Genomic DNA, 27,954 nt, shown 5'->3' with positions numbered 1-27,954 from the left:
GAGGTCACCTAGTCTAGACTCTTCAGGAAAATGAACACGTTTAGAAGTGCCTCCAACACTTGGTGCCATCCCGGCTCTCCAGAGGAAGACGGGATCTGTCAGGGAGTGGTGGCTGTGGCAAGTGCCAGGGATGGGGCTGGACAGGCACTTGGGGGCAGAGCCAGGCTAACTGAATCCTCAGTCCTCTCCCCATAACAGTACATCCTCGTTTCTCTGGGGAGACCCTGGCGTTTCCCAAAGGCAGGAGGGACCCGTGCGGCTAGACATGCACCCTTTGGGGGAGACAACCCTGGGAGCTACTGCTGGGAGATTAGGAAGCTGGCTTGTCCTACGAGCTGCCAGAGCGTTGGGCTACTTGTCCCTGCTCCCTCCATTTCCAGGCCCGAGTCTCCATAAACTAGAGGCTGAAATAGCCTCTCGGGCTCTCGCTGGGTCCCACCCAGGCTTTCGGATCTGGTCACGCGCTGCAGGGTCAGCGAGAGTCCAAGAGGATCGAACTGCAGGGCACATCCTGGCATTTCTTGGCCTTTATGTGAACTGTCATTCGATAGCCCTGGAGGAGATTTCGGGGCAGAACCTGACCTTGCGTAGTTTCTCTGATAGGATGATCTAGAACTGTGGAGAGCCCGGCACCAGCGCCCAGAACAGTTTCCGAGACATTCTCCTTGGACTGGGCTTCTGGCCTCTAAAATGATGGCCACGTAAAGGGAATGATAGAGCTAATAGGGACATCGTGCATTCCTTTTGTTGTCACCATCTGGGAGGTCGGCCCATAATTGCTCCCACTTTGCATAAGGGAAGACTGAGGCAGACAGAAGGTAAGGGATTGACTTGCCCCATCGTACAGTAAGCGTCTGAGGCTGGGTTTGAATTTGTGTTTTCCCCATCTGGTGAATGGATGGAAGAGAAAGAATTCTGTGCATGTGGCCATAACTTAGTGCTCAAATCAAATTCCATTTCCTGCAAAGTTAAGCCTGACATCAGTTTCTGGTTAATGTGCTGCTGAAGCTGCTATGAGCACTGCTGGCCTAGAGGTGGCCTGGAAAGGTCAGTGTGTGGGAGAGGGAGGAGACAGGGCTGGGTGACCTGCTCCCCGGGCACAAGGATGCCTGCCCCAGGGGAATCAGGGAGCCAGTGAGGAGCAGCCATGCCCAGGGGCACCGTGGATCCCCCCTCTCTCCTCCCCTCCCCAAAACCAGCCTCCTGGAGGGTGAGAAGCCTGCCAACTGGCCTCAGAGGCCTACGGAAGCCTGAGGATGCCCCACCATGGCCAAGGAGACAAGACAGGTGGATCTCCAGCGGGTCTCTGGGATGGGTTGGTGAAGGAAGAGCAAACCAGCCCACTCCCACGCTGGGAGAGGTAAAAGACAAGAAAAACAGCCTCCCAATTTATACCTTGCTGTTGTTCAAGATTAAGTGACTTGCCCAGGGTCACACACAGAATCTGAGTGGATTTTAAGTAGTCTTCTTGCCGCTAAAGCCAGCACTCTATCCATGTATACCCTCATGGAGATGTGCATCTTAGAAACTCTGGCCACAACCCCTGACTGGTAGCTTTTACATTCCAAAGCGAATTTTCATTCTATTAGGAATCCAAGTGGACACGGGGGACTGTTTCCTGTTAATCACACCCCCGCTCTAGCCTTCGAGGCTAGTAAGTCTGTCCCTCTCATTTTCAGAAGAGGAAATGGGCCCAGAAAGGTTAAATGGATTGATCCGGACCTAGCACGGTGGCACCTAGAGGCCATTAGCCCAAATCCCCTCCTTTTTCCAGAGGAGGAAACTGAGGCCTGAAGCTTAAGTGACTTGCCTAGGGTAACCCAGGGAGTAACAGAAAAAGAACTTGAACCCACGCCCAGTGACCCCAAAGCCAGTACTCTCCCACTGCAAGTGTCAGGAAACATCCACTTTGATAGCAAAGTGGGGGCATCAATGGGAAAGGCTTGGCTACGAGTTGGAATCCAGCCCCACAGAGGTTCTGACAGACCTCGAATCCAGACTGCATGGGTCAGGCTGCCCCAGGGTCAAAACAGGTCAGGAGCACAGAAGGCGAAGGTCACAAGAGAAAGGGCTCGCATTAGAGGGAGGAATAGAATCTGCTTCCTGCCCCCGAGGAGTGAGGGTGGCTCTGTGCTCGTGGACTGCAGTGGATCTGCTTCACATCTAGGCAGGAGTGGTTAAGCTGCCTGTGAGCATCCCAGCATCCCTGCTCTAGCCGAGGGCATAAAAACAATTCTGTCCATCATCAAGGTCTGCCCAGTGCTTTCCTGTGATTGTGAGGATTGCTATTCCTGCTTTACAGATGAAGAAACTGAGGCACAGAAAATTGGGGGATGGGGTTACATAACTAGTAAGTGTCCTCAGCAGCATTTGAACTTGTGGCTTCCTGACTCCAATACAAAAACTACCCTCTAGCACCAAGACTAGCACCTAAGCCCTGGGGAAGGGGGTACACAAGAGAAATGTCTATTCCTCACAATCCTCTCACCTTCATTTTCTCTGCCCAAGTGTAACGGAACAAGACTACACCTAATTAGGCATCGAGCCTCCATCCACAGTGTAAGCACTATTTAAACGTCCTTCTCGACATCTGGTGGAAATTCATCACCGCCTAATTGCAATTATACCCATTTCTACAAAATACATTATTGGGCGGAGATTGTTAGGAAGGCAGCAGCTTCCTGTCTTTCAGACACATAAGGATTAAGGTGAGCTGAGCGAATGCTAGGCTCAGACCTAGAGCCCACTCCATTCTGTTGTAGCTTTAGGGCTAAGTCCAATCCATTACTGACAGAGAAACCGAGACCCAGAGAGGGAAAGGTCCTATGGGTAATATGTAGAGGTAGGATTGGAACCCGCTGTGTGTCTCTAAATCCAGTGTTCTTCCTACAGCACCAGGAATGTGCTTCCTGATTTCTGCAAAAGTTGTCTAACTCTTGGCATGCAGGTGCCCCCAGGTCCTGGAGAGCTCTGAATGCACAACACAAGCTCCAATAGGTCTACCAAGCCAAAACCAATTGATCGATCAATAAACATTCATCAAGCACCATGGGCTGATGTACACGGACAAAGGATGAAACAATCTCTACTCAAGACAAGTGGTCCTGGAGCAATGCCTTATAGTGGTTAGAAAGACTAGCAGAGTTTAACTAGAGTTAAAATCACTTTCTCACATCATTCCAGAGCTGGAAGGGACATTGGGCTTTCTTATGACTCAGCTCCAATGCCACCTTCCTGTAGAAGGGCTTTCTTGGTCCCCTCGCCCAATGGGCACCCTCCATCTACTCAGTGCATCTTATATCAAGCATCTTCCAGATTAGAAAGTAAGCGCCCTGAGGGCAGGGATTCAGGTCTCTTTTTCCATGTCCTCCAGCTCGTAGGCACAGTATCTGGCCTATAATAGGCACTTCCTGAGTTGCCTGCTCCTGTGTGGGGCTGAGCCAGGAGTCATGAGCCTCAATCTGGCTCAGATCTGGTGCCCACAATAAATCTAGCACTAATACGGTGAGCCCTGGCAGTGGAAAACCGCCAGGATGCCCAGGAGAGGCAAATCAGCCCATATCAGGAAAATGGTGCTGAGTAAAGCTGCCATATTAATCAGTGAGTGCTGGGACGGGGCCCACGAATGCGCCAGATGGGAAGACCCACTTTATTTTTTTTTTTAACCCTTAACTTCTGTGTATTGGCTCCTAGGTGGAAGAGTGGTAAAGGTGGGCAATAGGGGTCAAGTGACTTGTCCAGGGTCACACAGCTGGGAAGTGTCTGAGGCCAGATCAGAACCCAGGACACCTCCCGTCTCTAGCCCTGGCTCTCCATCCACTAAGTCATCCAGCTGCCCCCTTCCATTCAGCCTTTCCTTTCCATTAGGAAATGGGAGAACGAGAATACTCCATCCACAGCATTTCCCATCTTTTGACCTCTTTAGCAAACTCATTCCCCAGAGAACTAAAGCAGATGGAGCTCCAAGCTTGGCGGGGAGGATTCGCTGTTGTCTTTTCCGTTTTTGCTAGAAAGCACAAGAAAACAGAGCCCACGTTTCCTCTCTTTGACAGCGACCTTGACATCTCCTGCAAAGCCTTGCTAATCGACTGCCTAAAAGCCCCCATCCCCATTATCCCAAGGGGGGATAAATGGGATTTGGAGACTGTGACCAAGCCGGGCAAAACAGATCCCTAGAGGAGTCAGACCCAGAAGCCAACAGGATTAAGCATTCGGAAGGAGAGGCAGTCAGACACACTGGAATGATGACCCCACTGCTCTGGAGTCACAGGATACAGATTCAAATCCTACCTTTCCTATTTATGCTTATATGACTTCAGGCATGCCTCTAGCTCAGGGGTCGGCGACGTATGACTCTTGAGCCTTATCTGGCTCTTTCGAGGGCCAGATATGGCTCTTTCTGCAGGAGCCATAAAGCCCATTTTTTTTCAGGCGCTGTTATAGGAGCCGCACTGTGAGCACTGTATGGCTCTCACGAAATTACATTTTAAAAAATGTGGCGTTTATGGCTCTCACGGCCAAAAAGGTTGCCGACCCCTGCTCTAGGAGATCTAAAGATTACTTTTTTTTTTTTAACCCTCACCTTCCATCTTAGAATCAACACTGTGTATTGGTTCCAAGGCAGAAGAGTGCAGGTGGGAGTCAAGGAGATCTGAATTCAAATCTGGCCTCAGACATGTCCTACCTGTGTGACCCTGGGCTTCACCTCTGTTTGCCTCAGTTACCTCATCTGGAAGATGGGGCTAATTACATAACCTGTCTCCTAGAGTTCTTGTGAGACTCAAATGAGTGTCCAGTGCTCAGCAGAGCACTCAACAGAGTAAGCACTCTCTTCCCCATTTACAAAATCTAATCAGCTAATCAATCAAATAAGCTTTTAGTTAGCACCAACTATATGCCAGGTCCTGTAGAGACAAAGCCACCAAACAAAAAGTCTCTGCCCTCTAGTGAAGGCAGCAAGCAGATCAAAGTGATGGAAGGGACCTTGGAGGTGAGCTAATCCAAACTTCTCTAGAAAAACCACTTAGAGGGCAGCTGGGTAGCTCAGTGGATTGAGAGTCAGGCCTAGAGATGGGAGGTCCTAGGTTCAAATCCAGCCTCAGACACTTCCCAGCTGTGTGACCCTGGGCAAGTCACTTGACCCCCACTGCCCACCCTTACCACTCTTCCACCTAGGAGCCAATACACAGAAGTTAAGGGTTTTTAAAAAAAAAAAAGAAAAACCACACAGCTAGCTAGAAAGTGGTTTAGCCAGGATTTGAATCCAGGACCTCTGATTCTAAATTCTCTTCCTTCCCCCTACATTGGGCAAGGCAGCAGGCTTCCAAACCAGCCTGCTCTGTCTCCTTCCCCACCATGCCCACAGCAACAAGAAAAGTCCGCCTTTCAAAACCCCTGGGTGCCCACAGCCTGGAGTCTGTCCTGGCCAAACGAGAACATGTGAATCCTTGGCCATGATGGAGATTTTCTTTTAACCTGCTTCATCCTGAAAGCTCCCTGCCAGGCTGGAAAATCCCAATAAAAACCAAAAAACAAAACGGAATGAATAAGAAACCCCACCCTGTCTCCGCAGAGCTGGCTGCTTCCCTTTCATCTCGTTTCCCAGAAATCAGCAGAGCTCTCGGGCTCACGGCACTGTCTGGTGGCATGAAAAAGGCTCGCTCTGCTTCTGAGCCCTCTTTTCACTCAGGATGCAAGGTGCCGTTTCCGCTGACTCCACGGGGCCTCGGGCTGAGCATTCTTGGAGGCTTGGTGCCTTCCCCCTGGTTACCTGGGCCAGGAACTGGCGCCTTCTCCCGTTTCTCTAAGACTATGGAATATTTCTGCCCACAATTTGGAGCAGAAACAGCCCTTTCCACCCCACACGACAAAGAGCCTTTTATAGAGAAAGCAGCGGTGGCTTGGGGTCCTTGAGCCCGGCCTGGGAATAAGCCTCTAAGCTTCGATCCCTCCCCATGAAGCTCCCCTGATCAGCAGCAGAGATGGCAAATTGTTCCCAAAGGTCTGGAGAGCCCTGGGTTCAGATCCTGACAAGTCACTCCGTTTTCTCATTTATAAAATCGGAATCCTCACTGGGCTGTCGTAAGGAAAAGTGTAGGCAAAGCTTAAAGTGATATATAAATGAATAATATGGAAATTATTTTTGTGTGGTTATACATAGATAACCCAGAAAAAAACTAAATTAAAAAACAAACTTCAAGTTATCCATAAAATGTGAGGGAGGGATTCTGGGGAAGCCACAGTTTGAATCCTGCCTCGGACGTTTACTAGCTGGTGCGGTCCTGGGCAAAGCACACAACACGAGACTCAGTTTCTCCATTTCTAAAATGAAGACAACAATACTCATAGTACCAGTTACTCTGAGGACTGTTTGTTGTGACACTCAGATGAGATAAAGCCCTCGCTAAATGCCAACCATTCACAGATAAATGACTTTGGGATTTATTAAAGAGCTTTTCTTCAGTAACTGTGAAGAGTTACTGAGCTCAAAGGGAATTTGTCGATCTCTTTAAAAGGAAAAAAAAACCCAACCCAAACCCTTATCTTCTGCCTTAAAATCAATAGAAGTGTCAGTTCTAAGGCAGTGTAAAAATTAAAATTAATATATGGTAACTTCAAAAGATTACACAGAAGAGGGATTAGGGCTAGGCAATGGGGGTTAAGTGACTTGCCCAGGGTCTCACAGCTAGGAAATGTCTGAAGCCACATTTGAACCCAGGAACTATGGACCTATCCAATGAGTCACCCAGCTGTCCCCAAAACAACATTTTAATCAATTATGAAATTAAAAAATTATCCCCCGAATTTTTTTGGCTATAATGGAATGTTGTTTTACTGAGTGCATGGTATCGTAATCCCTTTGTAACCTGAGGTCTCCCTCACCTACTCTGCCATCCAGTGACACAGGTCTCCTTGCTCTTCTTTTTCATTGTTGCCCATTCTTCAAACACTCTTCCTCCTGCATTCCCTGGCTTTCTTCGAATGCAGGCTAAAATCCCAACTTCTTCTTTTTTTTTTTTTTAAAACCCTTAACTTCTGTGTATTGACTTATAGGTGGAAGAGTGGTAAGGGTGGGCAATGGGGGTCAAGTGACTTGCCCAGGGTCACACAGCTGGGAAGCGTCTGAGGCCGGATTTGAACCCAGGAACTCCCATCTCTAGGCCTGACTCTAAATCCACTGAGCTACCCAGCTGCCCCTAAAATCCCAACTTCTTAAAGAAGCCTTTGCTAATCTCCCTTAGTTACGGCTCCTTCCCTCTAAGGTCATCTCCAATTCCTCCTGAATATTATCTTGTAGTATTTATTTATCCCTCTGACGGCTTGCTCTCCCCCCCCCCCCCATAAGCCAACAAGCTCCTGGAGGACAGCTTTTTAATTTTCTTTGTTCCTCCAGAGCTCAATAATAAATAATACTCCCTGACTTGATGGCCAAAGACACCAGAGTTTATTTGAGCTGAAGATGCAGCTCCTCAGCAAATTGCCTCTTTCCTCTTCAAGGCTAAAGAGCTCCTCCAAGGGCATCCTGGTTTGGGGGAGATGAATGTCCTTGCGACCATCATTCATGCACTTGAGGGGAGTCCAGAGAACCCCAGAGCCCTTAAGAGATGAACAAACTGAAGCCAAGAAGGGTTAAGCGACCCATATAAAGTCGGGCAGACAGCAACCACCAGGGGCAGGATTTGAACCCAGATCCCAATGCCTGCATTAGGGCTCTTTTTACAAGTACTATACTTGATGCCAGAAGGAAACAAGGATTTATTAGCCACCTGCTATGTGCCAAATATCTCCTCATTTGCTTCTCCCAATGATCCTGGGAAGCAGATGCTATTATTATCCTCAATTTACAGATGATGAAATTAAGGCAGGCAGAATCTCAGGTGAGTGAGGCTGGATTTGAATCCAGATCTCCCTGACTCCAGTTCCAGTGCTCTATGAACTACGGCACCACCTGGCGGTATCTATCAGAACAAAAAAACTGCACGCAGCAGGTGTTCTGGTCTGTAAAACTCTTATTATGCAGCAAAGCCATAGAGAGGTGGGGGCTCAAGCTTAAGTCGTTAGAATAAGTAATCTATTCCAATACAGTTTTGTGGCTCTGCCAGGACTTTAGAATCCAGATTAGAGACTTAATCATTGACTACGCACACCTAGATGGAACACACAGATTGCCCTTCCTGCTCTGCCCTGTCCCCCCCCCCCCCCCCAAGGAAGAGGACCTACAAATCAAGCGAGGTCACCTTGGCAACTCCTCAAATGTCCCACAATTAGACCTATTTCCACGAACCTTGGAGATGGCATGTCGGATTCCATTACTGAAATGGTCCATTGAAGAGAATTATTTTAATCGGAGCACGGATATAATCTGGTTTTCAGGAGTTACAAATTGGGGTCCATTATCCCTGCTCTTTCAGAGTCTTTAGAAACAGACCCAGCCTGTCTCCTCGAGCCCCTCCTGGGGTGACCCAGGGAATTCTATTAAGACAGACAGACAGTCTAGCTAGAGAAGTCCATTAGGAAAATTCCCAATCACCTCCCGATCTGCATTTTCCTTCGGTCTCAAGCTCTCTCAGTTGCCTCCATTCTTCCCTTCCTGCTGCTGGTGTAGACACAGGAGATGAAGCTAAGGCCTGAATTTGCCAACAAGTGACTTCCTCAGCAGGGTCTTTTTTTTTTTAATCCCCCTTAAAATGAAAGTATAATTCAGAGGCCAAATGCCAGTAACTTGGCCAATTTTTCACACTGCACTGGACACGGACCATGAATATGTCCTGTTTGCTTTCATTTTCTTGGTTCTCATGCATTTCCAAGAGGCATCAGGGTTTATGGGATTGCTAAGTCATATCATTATTTCAGCCGGGGGTTGTTTCTAACCATTCCTTCAAGAAAGCTCCTAAATGAGTGACACAATGGCATGGGGCTCATTTTTCTGCCAACGTAAGCCAGAAAACAGCTCAGAACGGCGAGAGCCTTTCTCAGAAACACTGGCCTGCTGGTCATTTATGCAGCCTCACCCAGAATGCAGATCTGCTTAAATATACTCCCTTCCTTGCCAAATTGATAATGCCTCCAGCAAGAACCCTATCAGTGGCCGCCCCAGCAGATGCCAGCTATAATTAAGCCATGGCCAAGGAAGGATGTTCTTCTCTACTAAAGGGTTCCAAACAAGGATTGCCCTCGGAGAGTAGCACAGAACCAAGATGGGGCACCCAAGGCCCCACTCTGGGCACTGAGATGAAAGAGACACCAGGACTTATTTAGGCTCTTTTAGTAGCTAGAAACAATCAAGTTTAGCAGCTAATTAGTAAGAATAATTAGCTAAAAAACGGAAGTAACTGCATGAGATGCTGCTTCCCTTTGGTCCTACCAATGGCAGTCTCTCTAGCAGTAGATTCTGAATGTCCCTGGACCTCTGCCCACCGCTGGTGTCCCGGAGTCTGAATCTGTCTTACAAAGTTGATTGGAGAGGCTGGGGGGACGTAGTTAATGCTTCTAGTTAGTGGTTCTACACTATTCTACAAAACAAACGATACTCTCCATGTGTCCTTTTTTTTTGGGGGGGAGATTGGGAAGGGGCAGGCAAATGGTTCACTTCTGGCTTTTACTATGTTTTCTTTGGATATCAGAGCACTATTAACAAAAGGAAAAAGATCCATGAAAAGAGAAGACATTTCTGCGTGCTCTCTCTCTCTCTCTCTCTCTCTCCCTCTCTCCCTTCATCCATCCATCCATCCATCCATCCATCCCAGGACAGAAAGAAAGCACGCTTCCATTCATCACACTGGGGAATTCATGGGGTTTGGGATGTTTTGTTGTTGTTTCTTACCAGATCCCAGTCTATGCTGCGGAAGAACGTATGAGACTTGATATCTGAAAATCCCGTTTGTGGTTGGCAACCAAGCCTCTCTTTGGGATCCTAGAAGTCAGAATTGAAATGGGGAGAGAAAGGCAAGTCAACATTTGCTCTTGTAATTTACTGATGAGCCCTCCCTCCCGAAGTCAAATGAGCTAAATGTTCCCACCGGCCCAGAGGAACTTAATGAAAATGCAACTCCTCTTCCCCCCATGCCTCAGCAATCTGAGAAAATGCTTGGCACACAGTAGGTGTTATATAAATGCTGCTGCTTCTCTCTCACCCACCCCCATGCTATTTTTTCAATGCACAAGGAAGGAATTAAAAACAAAGAAACAACCCCAGGATCATTTTTTGAAAAAAAAAAGGGGGGCTCCCTTTTCCAAATCAGAAGGAGCCTTCCCAGCTTTGAGAAAATGTTTCCTCTCCATATTTTAAGTTGGATCTTGGTTTTGTTGGAGGTCTAGTTTTCATTTGGAGGACGGCAGGGACAGAGTATTAAGTCATCATCCAATTCAATCCAGTCAACACAGTCATGGAATAATTCAGAGAGAGGACTGCAAAGACAAAATGCAAACCAGCCCCTCCTTCCAGGAGCTTCCTTTTTTGGGGGTGGGAGGAGAAGGGGAGAATTTAAGCTGTCTACAAATACAGCATCACTGACAGAGAATGGGAGCGCTGACAATCGGAGGGAATCCTGGGGGAAGGGGGAGCAGCGCTAAGGTAGGAGATGGCCCATGGTCAGTGCTGAAGGGATTTCTAAGGGATGGACATGAGAAATGGAAGGCCAATTTCTGACACTGGCTAGTTTACCAGTATGGATGGCACAGAGAATGCTTGGAAGGAAATCATGTTGAGGAAGCCTAGAATGGTAGCTTGGAGCTAGAGTTTGGCGAGCCACTAAGCCGAGGGGAGGAGGCAACGAGGGTAAGTCATTAAAATATTGTTCTAAAAAATGACATTCATTTTCTCCAATATTAAATGGGGGATGTGGAATATGCCTGGGGACCTTCATGATTTCTGTCGGTATTATAGTTTTTCCCTGCTGTTAAATTGCCAAGAGGAAAATACCAGGTTAACCCCAATCCCCATTGTCCCTCCTGTGGTAAAAGAACTTGGAACACTTACCTTATTTAAAAATCCTTTTAAGACGTGGGAAGCTTTGACAGAGAGAAATCTGGGGATTCGAATAGGCTTCTCAAGGATAACTAGAGGAGATTGGAAAAAAAGTCTTGAGAAATGTCCCACTTTTCTGTCTTATATGAACATTCACTGATGAGCCAAAAAATAAAAAATCTAGACCTGCTCTATGACTGCCTGTTGATCAATTTGTACACGGAGATGTGAAAAAAGGCAACTTTAACGGAATTTAACGAAGGCCCAAGAATCTCTGTTGACCAGAGGACCCTACTGCCTGGCACCTACCTACATCAGGAAGTCAAAGACAGGAAGATCAGCCCTAGACACCTCACTATATTCCAACGTAGAACTTTTTGCGATCTCAAAGGACCAGAAGCGAGAGACACCCATCGCCTGGGGACTGGCTAAAAGAAAGAAGGTCTAATGACTGCTCTGCATGCTCTGAGAAACACAGAGGAATAGGAAGAATTCAGAGAAGCATGAGAAGACTGGCATGCTGATGCAGAGCCAGGAAAAGAATATACAGCAACTACAGATATGAGATGGGGAAAACCAACCACAAGACTTAGAAACAATGCTAATGACAAAGTCCAGATTCACCCTAGGAGGAAGACATGAGAAAAGCTCTGCCCCTACTTTTACTACAGAAATGGAGGATGTTGGCTGTCTAGGATTCCATATCAGACACTGCTGATGCATTAGGGTCATTTTTCTGGAATTTCATTTTTCTTTTTCTGTTTTTATTCTCTGTTTTAAGAGTTTACTCTGAGGAGGAAGTAGGCAATGTTTGGAAATGAAGGTGACATTAAAAATATTATCCCCCTCTAAATGATCACTCTAGTGCAGTGATTCCCAAAGTGGGCGCCACCGCCCCCTGGTGGGTGCTGCAGTGATCCAGGGGAGCGGTGATGGCCACACTTTTTTTGTATTACATTCTATTCTGAGTTCAATAAATAGTAATTTCCAGGGGGCTAAGTAATATTTTTTTCTGGAAACGGGGCAGTAGGCCAAAAAAGGTTTGGGAACCACTGGTCTAATGCAAATCAGTAATATGGAAATAGGGCTTGATCAATGACAAATGTGAAATCCAGTGGAAATGCTCGTTGGCTATGAGAGGGGAGTGGGCGGAAGGGAGGGAAAGAACATGAATCATGTAACCATGGAAAAATATTCTAAATTAATTGATTAAATAAAAATTTCCAAATAAAATGAGCTAGAGAAGGAAATGGTAAACCATTGCAGTATCTATGCCAAGAAAAAATGGAGTCAAGTATGACTGAAAACAATCGAACAACCAAAAAACTTTAAGATGCCAGTTTGGTGTCTGCCATTATCTCCAAAGAGAATACATATTAAGTATAAGGCACTATGATAAGGGAAAGGAGCATAATGCTTGCCCTCAGGATGCTTTCATTCTATTAGAATTTATTTCTGTCCTTTTTCCTATAGAACAAATGTTATTAAAGGTGTCTGCTATGGTTCAGGTTGTACTCTAGGTACCAGAGATACAAAAATAAAAATGAGCCAGGACGGTCTCTCTCCAGAAACTTATCTCCTAATACAATGGAAAGAACACTGATTCTAGGGTCAGAGAACTTGGGTTCAAATCCTGTCTCTGATGTTTATAGCCCCAGGAAAGGCACTTAACCTCCAAAGGTCTCAGTTTCCCCACTGAAACACCAATGAAGATGGACTAGCTGATATTCCCTCTAGTTCGAGAGCTAGAATGCTATACTCCTGGGGATGGGGACAGACGGACACGACACGCTTATAGAGACGTACATACAAAATAATTTCTCAGGGTGCAGAACTAGTAACTGGGACAATCAGGAAGGGTTTTGTGTTGGAGGTGGCCCAACAGCTCTGCTCTGAAGAAAGCTGAGGTTCTGTGAGTTAAGAAGTGCAGGGAAGGAGACAGCAAATTGCAGGTAAGGGGCTCAGCCTGGGAAAAAAGCAGGCAAATGGCACAGGAAAGGTTTTCTGGGGAGAAAAGCTGAGCAAGTCAAATCTGGCCTCAGAGCTTCCTAGCTGTGTGACCCTGGGCAAGTCACTTAACCCCCATTGCCTAGTCCTTACCACTCTTCTGCCTTAGGACCAATACCTAGTGTTGATTCTAAGATGGAAGGTAGGAGTTTAAAATAAAATACGATAAATTGCCTGTTACGTGTCAGGTCCTGCGGATACAAGGAAGGGCAAAAGACAGTCCTCAAAGAGTTCACATGCTAAAAGAGAAGACAACATACAAACAAGTACACATAGGATAAATGGGAATAATCAACAGAGGGGAGGCATTAGAATCAAGAGGGGGAAAAGAGAAGGCTTCCTGTAGAAGGTAAGATTTTAGCTGAGACTTAAAGGAAGCCACGAAGCAGAGCTGAGAAGGGAAAGGCCTGGGGCACAGCCAGGGGAAATGCCTGGAGTCAGGAGATGGAGAGTTTTGCTCCAAGAACAACAAAGAAACCAATGTCATTGGACTGCAAGAGAAAGTAGTGGATGGAGGTGGAGGAGAATGATATATGGTATAAGAAGGCTGGAAAAGCAGGAGGGCAAGTTAGAATGGGCTTTGAATGCCCTTGAAAGGATTTTATATTCAATCCTAGAAGGAATAGGGAGCCACTAGAGTTTATTGAGTAGAGGAGTGACGTGGAAAAATCACTTTGATGGTTTATTGGAAGATGGATAGGAACAGAGGAGGTATTGCACCAGTCCAGGCATGAGGTGATGAGTGTCTGTGGCAATGCCAGAGAGAGGAGGGGGAATTTCGAGAGAGATAATATTTGAGAGAGATTATTACAAGATAGAATTGACAGGCCTTAGCAGCAGACTGGATATGGAGGACACAAAAAAATTATAAGTGAGGTTCTTGGAGCTCAAGAACCTGCTCTGCTCCTAAGCCTGACCAAATCTTCTGGTGCAGCGCTCTCCCATTTCTTGTTGTCTGTCCCACACGTACCTTGGAAGAGGTAATCTTCAGTGTTCATGTCCGGATTGTCTGTGATTATATCAAATGGCGATCTTCCTGCCATCATCTCAAACATCAGGACGCCAAGAGCCCACCAGTCCACACTGAACCCTGGGGACAGTAAAAGAGGGAAGCAACCCATCAACCAAAATCAGCCAATGAACTAATCAACCAACTAACCAACGATCATGGATGAAGTGCCCATTATATGGGAGGCACCATCCCAGTGGATACTGGGGAAAACATGAAGTAAAGCTTCCATTCTCCTTTGGGGGTGAGAGTAGGGAAATCCATCCTGAAATCAATCTGTAAGAATTGATTAAGCATTTGATACGCACCAAGCATTGTGTGAGATGCATGGAGTCCAAAGGCTCAAATTCAAGTCCCTCACTTCTGAGGAATATGCATTTTCCCATTCCTGGGAGATTGGTATGACAGGCACTCTGAGGCTAGAAGAAGTTCACAGTTCTAGTGCTAGAAGGAACCTGGAAAGTGATGATGTCCAACCCCTTCATTTTAAGGAGGAAGCTGAGACTTGGGAACTGGAAAAGATCTGACCCCTTGAGACAGGAACTGACCATGATTATCTATGTTCAAATCCTATTTTGGAAATAAAGCTTAAAAGCAATTCATGAAGGGCAGCTGGGTGGCTCAGTGGATGAGAGCCAGGCCTGGAGACTGAAGGTTCTGGGTTCAAGTCTAGTTTCAGATTTTTCTTAGCTGCATGACCCTAGACAAGTCATTTCATCCCCATTACCTAGCCCTTACCTCTCTTCTGCCTTGGAACCTATACTTAGTATCGACTTTATGACAAAAGTTATAAAAACAACAACAAACAATTCATGATTCTGGATCATAAGACCAGAAGAGTTAGAACTAGGGGAAGGGGGTAAGAGTTTCACAAGGTCATCTAGTCCAATCCCTTCCTTCCATTGTATTGAGGGCCCATTATTCCTAGCATTTATGCTAGGCCCAGGGAAGGATATGCAAGCTGAATAGGAGCAGGGTCCTGTAATCAGCACTTACATCTGAGAAGACTAGATTGTATATGACAAATGCTGAGTTCAGGGAATAGATGATAAATGTCAGAGCAGTTTAGGAGGGCTAAACCACTTTTCCTAATGGGTTTAAAGCAGGACATATTTCCAGAGAAGGTGGCAATTCCACTTCCCCTGTTCCGTGCCCAGAATGCTCTCCCTCTTCCCCGACCTGCCTTCCTTCAAGCACAGCTCCGGTGCCACTCCCTTCAGGAAGTTGCTCTTCATCTTCCTCCTCCCCATGCCCAATGGTTGTCACTATTTTTCCCATCTTGACATGCTGCCTCAGCCACTGACATACTCCATACTACCCCACTCCACCATAGACCATAAGCTTCTTGAGGGCAAGGACTCTAATCCTCAATGCCGGACACATAGGAAGTTCTTGAGAAGTATCTGCAGAAATGTCTTGACTTGTGCGCTCAGAGGCGAGGGAATGTAGATGATGGATAAGGCCCTGAGCAAAGGGATTCTCAACAGCCGGCCATGACAAGTCATCGTTCCCTTCTCGCCTAGGCCTGTCCCAGAGAAGCACCCTCTGTGGCATACAGGAGAGAACCACACGCCAAAAGGAACAAGACTGCCTAAATCTGATAGCCTTCGACACTGTGTGGTTCTCTTGGCTCTGACTTTCCAGGATGAATTTATTTCCCTGGGTTACCTACTACTAGAAAATGGGTATCCAAGAGAGGTTCGGGCTGGATCATCCACGTTCTGGTTAATGGGAAGGAAGAATCCAAGAAGGAATTTGGGGCTATGGATAGAGAACTGGGACAGGAGTCAGGAAGATGAGAGTTACGCTAACTAGCTGTATTCTGCCCATTCTCCAGGACCACTTAATAAGACTCAGACCTCAAAGCCCCATATGCATAGAGGCCAGCCTAGACAGTCATTTGTTCAGAAGGATTTGAGGGGAATTCTCCCTTAGGGATGAGTTACGTGCACGGCCCCTGAGGCCCCTTCCAGCCCTGCTATCCCATGGTTCTGAGATACCTAGGCAAGCAGGATTGACTAGATGGAAAATCTCAACCTACCGTATTCTTCTCCCCTTAGGATTTCGGGTGCAATATAATTTGGTGTCCCACAGAAAGTGCTTGTTGTGTCACCCGGGCCCAATCCTTCCTGCGGGGACAAATCATTTTGGGGATTAGTGAACAAACCTCTAGAGAATAAGATGTACCTTTCCCTCCCCAGTCCTACAATTCAGAATACAATTCATATAAGACAACACAACATAATACAACACACACACACACACACACACACACACACACACACACACACTTTGGAATCCTTAGCCTGTGAAATTCAGGATTTTGAACTCACCCTCAGCATTTATCTAGTACCAACTAAACTGCCAGCTGTTCACTAATGCTGGATTCCTAAAACAGTCATTGAAGCCCACCATTCCCTCTTTTGCCTTAAGATTGGACAATGTTTACAGAAAGGTAAATGCTAAGAGCTAAATTCTGAGGTTTACTGCAAGGAGGCAAATTTGACATCACAGAGACTATCGTGATGGGAGGAAACCCATTTAGACTGGAATGTGAGTATGCCTTTTTTTAAAAAGAAACTGGATAAGATAAAAATAGAGGGAGAGTCCAGGGGGATTACACATTCAGAAAGGCAATTTCCTTCCTCAGGTTAAGACAAAATCTAGGACTAGAAGAGGAAAGCATGGTGGAGAGAGAGCCTTTGTGAAAAGATCAATGGAAGAAGAAGAAAGAGAAGTGATTTAATCATGAATGTAACTGCAAACCTCCTAGATGGGAAGAAACTTTGAGATGTTCAGGAAACAAAGCAGTAGCCTGGCAAAGAGGCATGATGGTAATAATGATGGGAGACTTCATTCATCAAGCGCTAGAGTCTCTCTGCTCAAGGAAGAACACTGGCACGACCCATTCTTGATGGAGCCAGGCTTGCTTTTTGTAATCCTTTTCTCCCATGCTAGGCATCTTTAATAATCCATGCAAATATTTCCCCAGGAATCCATGACAAGCTACTTTTTAACTTGTGCTAGGGCTATTTTCATTCTTCAAAAGGTTGAGGAGTCAACCAGAGGACTCTCTGGTTCCCAGGGTCACTAACAGAGAAACTAGTGGTTGGAGTGGAAATGATGAGAAGTACAGCATTGCCTCCCCCTTCTGGAGTCTGTGGAAGAGGCAAGAAGGTTTACTCTGCACGCCTCAGTTTTGGTGGAGAAAGTTACAAAAGGGTTTAAAGGAAGAAGAATGAGCTGAGGATGGTGAGGGAAAGAAGCACCAATAAAAATATTTTTTAAAGAATTTTTCAGAAAACCTCTATTGGTGGAAAAAGGGATTGGTCAAAGAAGACAAGAGTGGATGGGATAGTGATAAGTGACAACAGAGAGGCAGGTGGCTAAGATAGTCAAGCCTATTTTGCTGCTGTTTTTTTCTGCCAAAGAGAATGACCTTTACATTAGAAATGTCAGAACAAGAGTGACTAATAGGGAACTGATACTCAAGCGAAGTGAAGAGATAGTTAGAGAATCCCTCACTGACCTTGGTGAATGTAAGTCACCCAGCCCAGATAAATTATATCCTTATTTTCTGGTGCTGAAAAAGCCAACAGCTGTGATAGTTGAGCCACTGAAGGTGATTATTTCAAAAATCATGGAAAAATGAGAGAGGGAGCACAATATGGAAGAAAGAAAAAAATGTTCTGATTTTCCAAAAGACAAAAAACAAATAGAGCCTATAATCGACCCAGGGAGTTTGACATCAATTCCCCAGGAAATTCTAGAATGGATAATTAATAAGATGGCTGGCCGCCTGGCTTTATCAAGAATATATTGTAGGGGGAAGCGATGTGGCTCAGTTGATTTGAGAGCCAGGCCTAGAGGTTAGAGGTCCTGTATTGAAATGTGGCCTCAAACATTTCCTAGTTGTGTGACCCTGGGCAAGTCACTTAACTCTCATTCCTTAGCTCTTACCGTTCTTCTTCTTGGTTCTTTTGGAACCAAAACACAGTATTGATTCTAAGATGGAAGGGAAGGATTTAAAAAAAAAAAATTGTGCCAGTCTAACCATACTTCCTTGTTGGGCAGGATTATTAAACCAGTAGAGTGCTGTGGATACAGCATATCTAGACTTCATTTATTTATTTATTTGTTCGTTTGTCTCCTCCCTCCCTCTCCACCTACATTTTAGCAAAACTTTTGACAAAACTTTATCAAAAAGTTTAGCTTTAGCTCCTACTATTTCTTGGAAATAATGGAATGATATAGGTTAGATAATCATACAAGTAAATATTCAGAACACGTTGAATAACAGGCTTAGAAGTAGTCACTTTGAGGTCAGTGTAACAGGAGACCTCCAGTGGAAGGTCCCAGGGATCTGTATGTTGCCTGGTGCTATTTCATAATTTTACCAAAGAATAAAGAATAAAGGCATTGATGGAGTACACATCAAATTATGTCAAATGATACAAAACTGAGAGGGATAGTTAACACACTAGATGACAATCAGAATCTAAAAAGGTCATGACAGGTTAGAATGTAGTAAGAGGGAATTTACTAGGGAAAAAGTAAGTCTTACACATGACTTCACAAAACCAATATGGATGAAGAATGGTTCCAGTCTTCTTACAGCTTACTTGTCCCCATGTATTCTAAAATCCAGTGACACTGGCCCCATCCCCTGACTGGGCATTTTTTCTGGCCATACCTCATGCTTGGAATGCTCTCCTTTCTCATTTCCCCCCTGCTGGCTTCCCTGGATTCCTTCAAGTTGCCGATGAAACACCACCTCCTATAGGAAACCTTTCCCTTTCCTACTTGACTCTATAGCCTTCCCCCTATTGAATTTATCCTGCAAACAGTTGTTTGTATATTGTCTTCTCCATTAGACTGCGAACTCCTTTTGGGGGTTTTAGTGCTTTTCTTTTTATACTCAGCTTAAAAAAAAAAAAAAAGAACTTACAAAGTTCTTACCTACCATCTTAGAATTAATACTTTGAATGGTTCTAAGAGTGGTGAGGCCTAGGCAATGGGGGGTTAAGTGACTTGCCCAGGGTCACACAGCTACAAAGTATCTGAGGTCAAATTTGAACACAGGACCTCCTGTCTCTAGGCTCGATTCTCAATCCACTGAGCTGCCCCCCCCCCCATAGTAAGTTCTTTTTTTTAATTTTTTTTAAACCCTTAACTTCTGTGTATTGACTTATAGGTGGAAGATTGGTAAGGGTAGGCAATGGGGGTCAAGTGACTTGCCCAGGGTCACACAGAGTAAGTTCTTTTAAAATGTTTGTTCATTAATTGCTTACCATCTCAGGGCAAGAGAAAGGAAGAGAGGGAAGGAAACAATTGGGAATTCATAATTTTGAAAAACTAATGATAAAAATTGTTGATGTAAATAATTGGAAAAAATCCAAATTTATCCAAAAATTTCTTTTGATTGATTGAAGTGAATGAAAGAGGGCTAATGTGGAATGGGCTGTCTTGGGAGGCTGCAGGACGCTTCCTCCCTAGAAGTCTCGAAGCAATAGTTAGGAACAAGGAAGTTGCAGAGATTCTCATTCAGGTCAGGATTGGACAGATGATGTTTGGACCCTTTCTTTGGCTTTGGAGAGCCAAGGATGCTCAAAGGCAAAATCTAGAGGATGACAACATCATTAATTTCTTCGATAAGAAAACCTCTCCCTTCCCTCTCATTTATCCCAACACAGCTTCTTTCTTTAAGAAAAAATATACTTTCTTTATTATTTAAGAAAGAAACTCTTTGGGCCCTCACTGTGCTCCTGCCACCTCTCCTCTCCCAAAAGGGAAGGCAAAGGGAAGCCAGCAAGCACACGAGCTGAAACCCAGACAAACAAGCACAGATAGATCCACACAGGCACAAACAAGCCCAGGTGAACAGAGGCACACATGATAGCCAGAGGTGGGTACGAGGAGGCAGCCAGCTGCCACGGTCAGACCATCCCCACGGACAGCACGAGGCAAGAACCCCGGAAGACCCAGGCAGGCAGAGATCCACCCAGACACAGCCGCTTACCTTGCACATGCCATAATCTGTTAATTTGATGTGACCTTCGGCATCTAAGAGGACATTATCTAGTTTTAAGTCCCTGTAGATAATTCCTCGTTCGTGGAGAAAGTTTAGAGCAATACATATTTCAGCAGCATAAAACCTTGGAGGGGGGAAAAAAAAAGACTCAAAGTCTCATCGCTCCTGGAGGTGACAAGACAATTCAATTCAAAAGAAGGTTGTCTAAAGACAACCAAGAGGGAGCTGGGAGCCCGTGAGGGGTGACCGACATTTTTCTTATTTCTCAGAATAACCAGCTGAGATGGATGGGTTTCCCCATTCACTAATCCATTCTTCTTGGCATTGGAAAGTCAAAGCCGACCTGCCAGATTCAGGTCTCTAACCCAATGTACAGTCTGAACTTGCCATCAGTCCCTCTCAGTGGCAAAGATGAATGAGGCGCTGGCTACGTCACTCAGCTCCTCTAGGGAACATGGCAGCCAAGGCAATGCCTCTGAGCTTTATTCAGCATCATTCCATCCCAGCTCAGGAAATGGTGCTGCGCCCTGGATATAAAAAGCATTCCAAGTACATTTATTAAACTGAATTAATGACTTGTAGGAAATGAGAGAGTTAGAAAGAACTGAAGAAACAATCTGTAACCCTGTCACTGAGATCAAAGGAAAGGAAAGGACTTGCCCAAGGTGATGCAGACAGTATATAGCAAAGCTGGGATCTAAACCCAGTTCCTCAGACTACCACTCCAGCAGGTTTCTTGGTACCCTCAATTAGGTGTGGCTGATTTTTCTTTTCTTTAAAAGCCTTACCTTTTATCTTAGAACTGATAATAATAAATATGAGTTCAAGGAAGAAGAGAGGTAAGGGCTAGGGCAGCTAGGGTGAGGTGACTTGCTCAAGGTCACCCATTTAGGAAGTGTTTGACTGATTTTTCACAGAGCCTGCAGGACAGGATGATAGAGGGAATGACTCAGTGTTAACAAGATGTGGATTCAGATTCTGTCTCTCAAATTCTTATGAAGAGAATCTGGACAAATCACTTGGCTTCTGAGTGTTAGGCAACTTATTTGCCAAGGAATAGGCTGGTTTGGATGTGCCTTGGTGGTTTCAGTCAAGTGTCCAATGCTGAGCAAATCATAAATTGTATATGTGTATATTTTAAACCCTGACCTCCCAGCTTAGAATCAATACTGTGTATTGGCTCCAAGGCAGAAGAGTGGTAAGGGTGGGCAATGGGGGTCAAGTGACTTGCCCAGGGTCACACAGCTGGGAAGTGTCTGAGACCAGATTTGATCCCAGGACCTCCCATCTCTAGGCCTGGCTCTATCCACTGAGCCACCTAGCTGCCCCCAATTGTGTATATCTTAAAAATATTTTGGAAAATCGTATCTACTAAAAATGTTCATACTTCTCCCTCCACCACCACTCAGAGAGAGAACCCTAACATGGTCAGTACAAATCTTATTTTAAATGACTCAGGCCAGGTTAAGGTCTCTAAGCCTCAGTTTCCTCATCTGTAAAAAAAGAGGCTAACGGCACCTAGTTCCAATGAGATAATATTTGTAAAGTGCACAGAGAACCAACTTTATAGAGTTCTGCTCAAATATAGGCAGGGACACGAGGCATTCTCCTTTCCCATTACAGCCAGAGAACATCTGGTTTTCCAATTGTTGTAAATGACAATGCCAGTGACCAGGCGCTGCCTTGGACCTACCTGGCGTGCTCCTCCGGAAGCTTTCTTTGCCTTTGCATATGAAACATGAGATCCCCTCCATTCACATACTCGATGACAAGGAATAACCTGAAAGAGAGAAGATCTCATCAGCGGCAGGCAGCTCCCCCAGGGAAGAAGGAACTCGCATGTTTCCAGCAGAATTCAATCTGCAGTCGCTTAGATCTAATGGGGAAAACATATTGCAGGGGAAGGGAAAAAAACCCACAGAGAAAAAGCATTTAGCAGAAAGTTTTCCTAAGCCACCCTCTCCAGACAAGAGGGAAAAGAAAGCCTGTGATTCGAATCCACAATCGCTGGGGTCTAGTGATTGGCTGGCATTCATTCCATCTCCAGTGTGTTCCTTGGAAGGGAGAGAGGTTTTGGGATTAAGGTAGAATTGCACGTAGTAGAGACAAGCATCCCTTGCAGGCACCACGGCTCAAATGATAAGGCTTGAGCCTTTGGTCCGAGAGACTTGAATGTCGGTGGGTTGGGTCAGCCTAGATCTTCACCCAAATATTCTCGATGGAGAAATAGGGGAGGCTGAACAGGGGCATCCTGGAAATCTCTGAAATCTCTGGCCCTCGAATGTGCATTTAATTTGCCGAAACACTCCCAAGTCATTCGGGATTGGGGCTGATGATTAAAGGTCACACTGGCTTTTGGTCCAACAGGAGTTCACCAATTCACTTCGAAGGGGGTTCCCAATGGCGAGACCCCAGGGGCACCCTAGGACGGTGATGTTCCATCTCTTTCCTCCTCGACTTCCACCTTCTGGAAGCCAAAGCTCCCTTCAAGGCTCTCCTGATCCTCCCTGCCCCTAAGTATTAATGCTGTCCCACTTCCAAATCCCTTTGGATTTAAGAAGTCTATTTCCTGCCTTTACTCATCTTGGAGCAGGTAGTATCCCCTCTGCTAGGCTGGAAGCTGCAGGTTGGCAAAGGCTACCTTTTTTTTAATAGGCACTTAATTAATGCCTTTGGATGGACTGTTTGTGCCCCCAGGACCTGACACAGTGCTTGGCACATAGTAAGTGCTCCCCAAATGTTAGTGATTCTTCTAGTTATTAATGAGATCATTCAGATGAATGGAGAACTTGGAAGACACACCCCATTTCTTGGTGTGTCTGGACTTGTGATTTGATCACATTTGGAGAAAAGGCACCAAGGCACCACCTGAACCTTTAAGAAGTGTCTCTTGCTGGGGTTCTTCTGATTTCCTTCTCCAAGGTCTAGGGCATGGCTCACTGGGAAACAAGGGCTAGTTCCCACATGCCAGCAGTGGAAACATCACCTATTCCTGCTTATCTGTGCTGGCGGAAAGAGGGAGACCACTATAGCCTTATCTGGGCTACAGGGGACCAGTTACCCAAACTCCTCTGCTGGGGGATCTCTGATGGGCACTGCTCCCACTCTATCCACCATGGCCTCATTACAAAAATGGTTTTTCAGACACTGAGGCCAATCCCCCATGAGGAAAAGTGTCACGGAGGGGAAGAGCTCTTTTGACTTTCTTTGTATCTCTTGCCCTTAGTACAATGCCTGGCTTCCTGCATACATATTAGACTACAGAAAAATGGTGGGAAGGTCCCTCAATTCCACCCTAATACTCCACAGTGGAGGTCCTCCCAAGAGAAAGGCATGGGAGATTCATAAAGAATGGACTCTTCACCCTTGAAAGAACCACTCTTCCTCTTGGGAATTTGCCCAAGACCAGCTGATTGTCCATTCTTTTGGAAGAGGAACCAATGACATCATGGGGTGGGTCATTGGCCTCACTCTCTCTTCCAGTCATCCAAGTCCAGGAGCAAGATGAAGACAAGATGAAGACGAAAGTCAGGATGACCGACAATGGCCCAGGCTGCAGTGAAGGCCTCGGCTTCTTCAACGTCTGACCCAAGCTCTAAGCGCTCCACAGTGCTTGCTTCAGCCTAGACTTCATGGTCATTGGAACACATTGTTCTTCTCTTCTGCCCATTCCATCGGGGGAAGAAGTCTTCACATGCTTGGCATAGACGTCCCTCTAAATTACCAGCTATGAGGCATCGAGACAACTGGTATTTATTAGGTGCCTACTGTGTGCTCCTAATGTTAGCCTGGGGATGGTTCCTCCCTGTCAAGGTGTTCCCATTTTATTGGAAAGAAATAAAAATAATAAAAATTACTTTTAAAATAAATAATAAATAAAAGCAAAATCATCTAATTGAGAAGACAGCAGCACTAACAGAGCAATCACTTCCGACAGTTTCCTGAATTGGATAGAGAGCAGCTATCCCCACAGGAAAGGGGTTCAAGGAAAACACTTTAAAAAATCAAAGGAATACAGTGATCTAAGAAAGAGCCTTCAGCCAAAGTTAAGATCAGAAACAAGGATATTCCTGAGAATTGGAAATGAAACACGAGCCAACCAAAAGAAAATCACCAGGTGATTGACAAGGCTAGTTCAGCCTCACCCATGACAGGAAATCCCAGGAGTCCCCGGGGGGATGAGGGAAAAGTCAGATAGACTTCTCATCATACAGGATGCTTTGAACAGGCAGGAATCCTGGCAGACTCCCAGGCCAGGTAAAAGAAGCTTAATCTATCATCAGTCCCACCTCTCAGCAGGGAGAACCTAAGCTCTTCCTTCAGCGGAGGAAGGCGAGGTCAAAGAGGGCTAACAGGCAGCTTGCCCAAACCATAGGATTGGGCTGGCATCCCACTGTCCATGGTTGGGGCCATCCTTATTCCAAAGGGAAAAGCCAATAGCTCTCATAGGAGTAGGGTGCATGGACTTCCACTGTAAGAGGTAGACTCCTACGTTAGCATATTTTTAAAATGTTGTTCAATATTAACAATGTATGATGGACCTAAAATATGCCAGGCACTGTCCTTGGTGTTGCTGATATAAAGGCAGAAGTTAAAATAGTCTTTGTCATCTATACCACCAATTATTGCAAAATGATTCCAAGACTGAGGGGCCTGGTGGGGTGGCAGTCTCTGAGCTAGGCTTTGAAGGAAACTAGAGATTCTTGAGACCACCTTGCAGAGGCATGGAGATGGAAGATGGACCATTATCCAATAATAACAAGCTAGTGGGCCACTTTGGGCAAAACCAGTAGAAAAGGCATTCATTCACCCTGAGGGCTGGGACAGCTAGGTGGCATGGTGGATGGAGCACAGGGCCTGGAATCATGAAGATTCATCTTCCCAAGTTCAAATCCGGCCTCAGACACTTCCTAACTGTGTGTCTTTGGGCAACTTGCTTAACCCTGTTTGCCTCAGTTTCCTCATTTGTAAAATGAACTAGAGAAGGAAATGGCAAACCAGTCCAGGATCTCTGCCAAGAAAACCACGAATACAGTCACCAAAAGTCAAAGCCAATGGGAGGGGGGGTGGGAGGAAGGGAGCGAAAGAACATGAATCATGGAACCATGGACAAGTTTTCTTAATAAATCAATTAAATAAATTTTTTTAATTGAAAAATTAAAATAAATTGAAATAAAAGTCAAAGCCAACTGAAAAGGCTAACCAACAACAATATCACTGTCCAGTATTTGACTCGGGAGATGTTTGGGGAATACTGCTGCTCACTGAATAGCCACAGGGTCACCCCGATACCCACAATCCTTCAAGGCGACATGCCTTCTTCCATGTAAATGTTCCCTCCACAGATGCAGCCCTCTTTGGCTCTGGCCAACTTGGTCTCAGGAGCCTTTCCACACCAGGAAGACACTGGTGGGTCACTGGAGACTCAAAGCCTTTCCAGTGTGGTCAGTGCTCCTGGATCCCTCTATCCACTCGCATTCCAACGAGCTCAACACTCCCATAAACAGAAGAATCCACAGGAATAAGACTCGAATGGGAGAGTTTTTTGGTTCATACTTTCATCAGTGAAAGACGTTCCTAATGAGAAAATTCCCTTCATCAATCAATTCCCTGTCCTGAACCTTGGGGGCCACTGGGATGTTATGTGACTTGCCCAGGAAGACGCAGTCAAAACGAGTAAGAAACACATAATCCAAAAGAAACTCTTCTCTTTGGCATTTAAGGTCCTTCCCAATATGGAGCCAACCTACGCTTTCAGCCCCATTACACACATATCCCTCCTAGTCACTTGCACTTTGGTTCAGGTAAGCGGGCCTTCTTTCTTTTGCTCATCCATTAGGCTCCTTCTCCAGCCTCTGAACCTTTGCCTAGATTGTCTTTCCTGTTTGGAATGCATTCCTTTCTTCACCTTCATCTCCCAGAATCTCAATCTTATCACACTGGATGTGTTTTATACAGAACTATAAATGTGCACTTTGTTTCCCCTGTTAGACTGTGTTTGCAGAATTAGGGGGCAGAATTCCATGTTGGCTTTGTATTACTGGCATTTAGCAGAGTGCCTTACACAGAGTAGCTGCCTAATAAAGACTTGTTGGAAGGGAGCTAGGTAGCTCAGTGGATAGAGCCAGGCCTGGAGTTGGCATCATTCAAATCTAGCCTCAGCTTCAGAAATAGTTGTGTGACCCTGGGCAAGTCACTTAATCCCATCACTATGCCTCTTTTCTGCCTGTACCTCTTTTCTGATAGTACCAATTCTAAGATTTAATTCTTTTTAAAATAAAGACATTGATTGATTGAGTGATTGATTGATTGATGAAGACCTGGGAGGGCCCTCAGAGGCTATGTAAGCCAACCCTCTCAAAACCAAAGGGTGGCAATCAGTACCCCCATGGCCTCACACACACACATCCTTCAAGTACCTGAGAGGGCTGGCTCCACTGGTTTTTCTCAGGCCTGGACCCTTGTTCATAAGGCTACTGCAAGCTCATTTTGTTGTCCAGTCATTTCACTCATGTCTAATTTTTCCTGACCTTATTTGGAGTTTTCTTGATAGAGATACAGAGTGGTTTGCCATTTCCTTCTCCAGCTCATTTGACAGATGAGGAAACTGAGGCAAACAGGGTGATGTGACTTGTCCAAGACTACTTGTCCAATTCTTTGTGACCCCATTTGGTGTTTTCTTGGCAGAGATACTGGAGTGGATTGCCATTTCCTTCTTTAGATCATTTAACAGATGAGGAAACTGAGGAAAACAGGATCAAGTGACTTGTCCAGGGTCACACAGTTAGTAAATACATAAAACTGAATTTGAACTTAGGTCTTTCCTGACTCCAAGCTTAGTGCTCTATCCACTGTACCATCCAGCTGCCCCTACCACTTTGGAGCTGGTCTAACTAAATGTCTTTTCTCTTTGCTTTTGAACAAAGTTTTCACCATTTTAGGCAATGTAGATACAAGGTGGGCGAGAACAGGCCATTTGAGATGTCACCATCTGGCAGGTGAGTGAAGAATGAAATGATTCTGTGCAGCTAATTGTCATTTCAAACCCGTTGTTCTTTCTAAGCTGGAATTTTAAATTCCGACAATGACAAATTTACTTATAAATTTAAAATTGAAATGGCCCCTTTATAACTTTTTTTAAAAAAATTTTTATTAATGCTCCCTCCCCACCCACCCCCAGCACTGTAAATCCCTGTAGACTCCCTTCCTTGTAACCATGAAGCTCGGTTCTGCAGGCTCCACTTCTCACCCACAGTCCACCACTTCTCTCCCCAGGGAATCACAGGATAATAGGATTCTTGACCTTGACAGCAGGATGGAACCATATCGGCTATATAGTCCAACCTCTTCATTTTACAGATGAAGAAACCCAGAAAGAAAAGAACTCACACAGGCATTAATAGGCAAGAGCTGAGAATTGAACCCAAGTCTTGGGTGGCAAATCCAGCATGGCCTTACTTTTACCATCAGTTCTTTGGAGTGTTGATTGGTCATTGCCCTAAAAAGGTAATGTTTTAAGCCTTTCTAAAGTTAGTTTCCATCTACTAATTTCCAACCAAGGTGTCCCCAAGCTTTAATATATATTTATATATTTATTTATTTATTTTTAAACCCTTAACTTCCTGCGTATTGGCTCCAAGGCAGAAGAGTGGTATGGGTAGGCAATGGGGGTCAAGTGACTTGCCCAGGGTCACCCAGCTGGGAAGTGTCTGAGGCTGGATTTGAACCTAGGACCTCCCCTCTCTAGGCCTCTCAATCTACTGAGCTACCCAGCTACCCCTCCCTTTAATATATTTTTGTTGTTGTTGTTTGATTCTGTGTGACCCCATTTGGGATTTTCTTGGCAAAGATACTGGAGTGGTTTGCTATTTCCTTCTCCAGCTCATTTTACAGATAAGGAAACTGAGGCAGACAGGGTGAAGTGACTGGCCCAGGGTCACA

General features: G+C 45.4%; 1 protein-coding gene across 2 annotated transcripts in view; it reads right to left on the bottom strand.

The window, feature by feature from the left end:
• Positions 1-27,954, bottom strand: part of PRKCZ (protein kinase C zeta) — a 213,576-nt gene that overhangs the window by 3,540 nt on the left and 182,082 nt on the right. For both annotated transcript variants that reach the window (XM_044667579.1, XM_044667580.1), the window contains 6 exons: positions 21,707-21,793; positions 20,002-20,137; positions 16,024-16,111; positions 13,944-14,063; positions 10,979-11,058; positions 9,824-9,913 (listed from right to left, as the gene is read on the bottom strand). In XM_044667579.1, coding sequence (XP_044523514.1) covers positions 9,824-9,913; positions 10,979-11,058; positions 13,944-14,063; positions 16,024-16,111; positions 20,002-20,137; positions 21,707-21,793 — 601 coding nt within the window. The remainder of the gene's footprint in view (positions 1-9,823; positions 9,914-10,978; positions 11,059-13,943; positions 14,064-16,023; positions 16,112-20,001; positions 20,138-21,706; positions 21,794-27,954) is intronic.

Source organism: Gracilinanus agilis, chromosome 3 (genome assembly GCF_016433145.1).
Source record: "Gracilinanus agilis isolate LMUSP501 chromosome 3, AgileGrace, whole genome shotgun sequence".
In the NCBI taxonomy this organism is placed as follows: domain Eukaryota; kingdom Metazoa; phylum Chordata; class Mammalia; order Didelphimorphia; family Didelphidae; genus Gracilinanus; species Gracilinanus agilis.
Note: the sequence above shows the minus strand (reverse complement) of the source record. Positions and strands in the feature narration are given on the sequence as shown.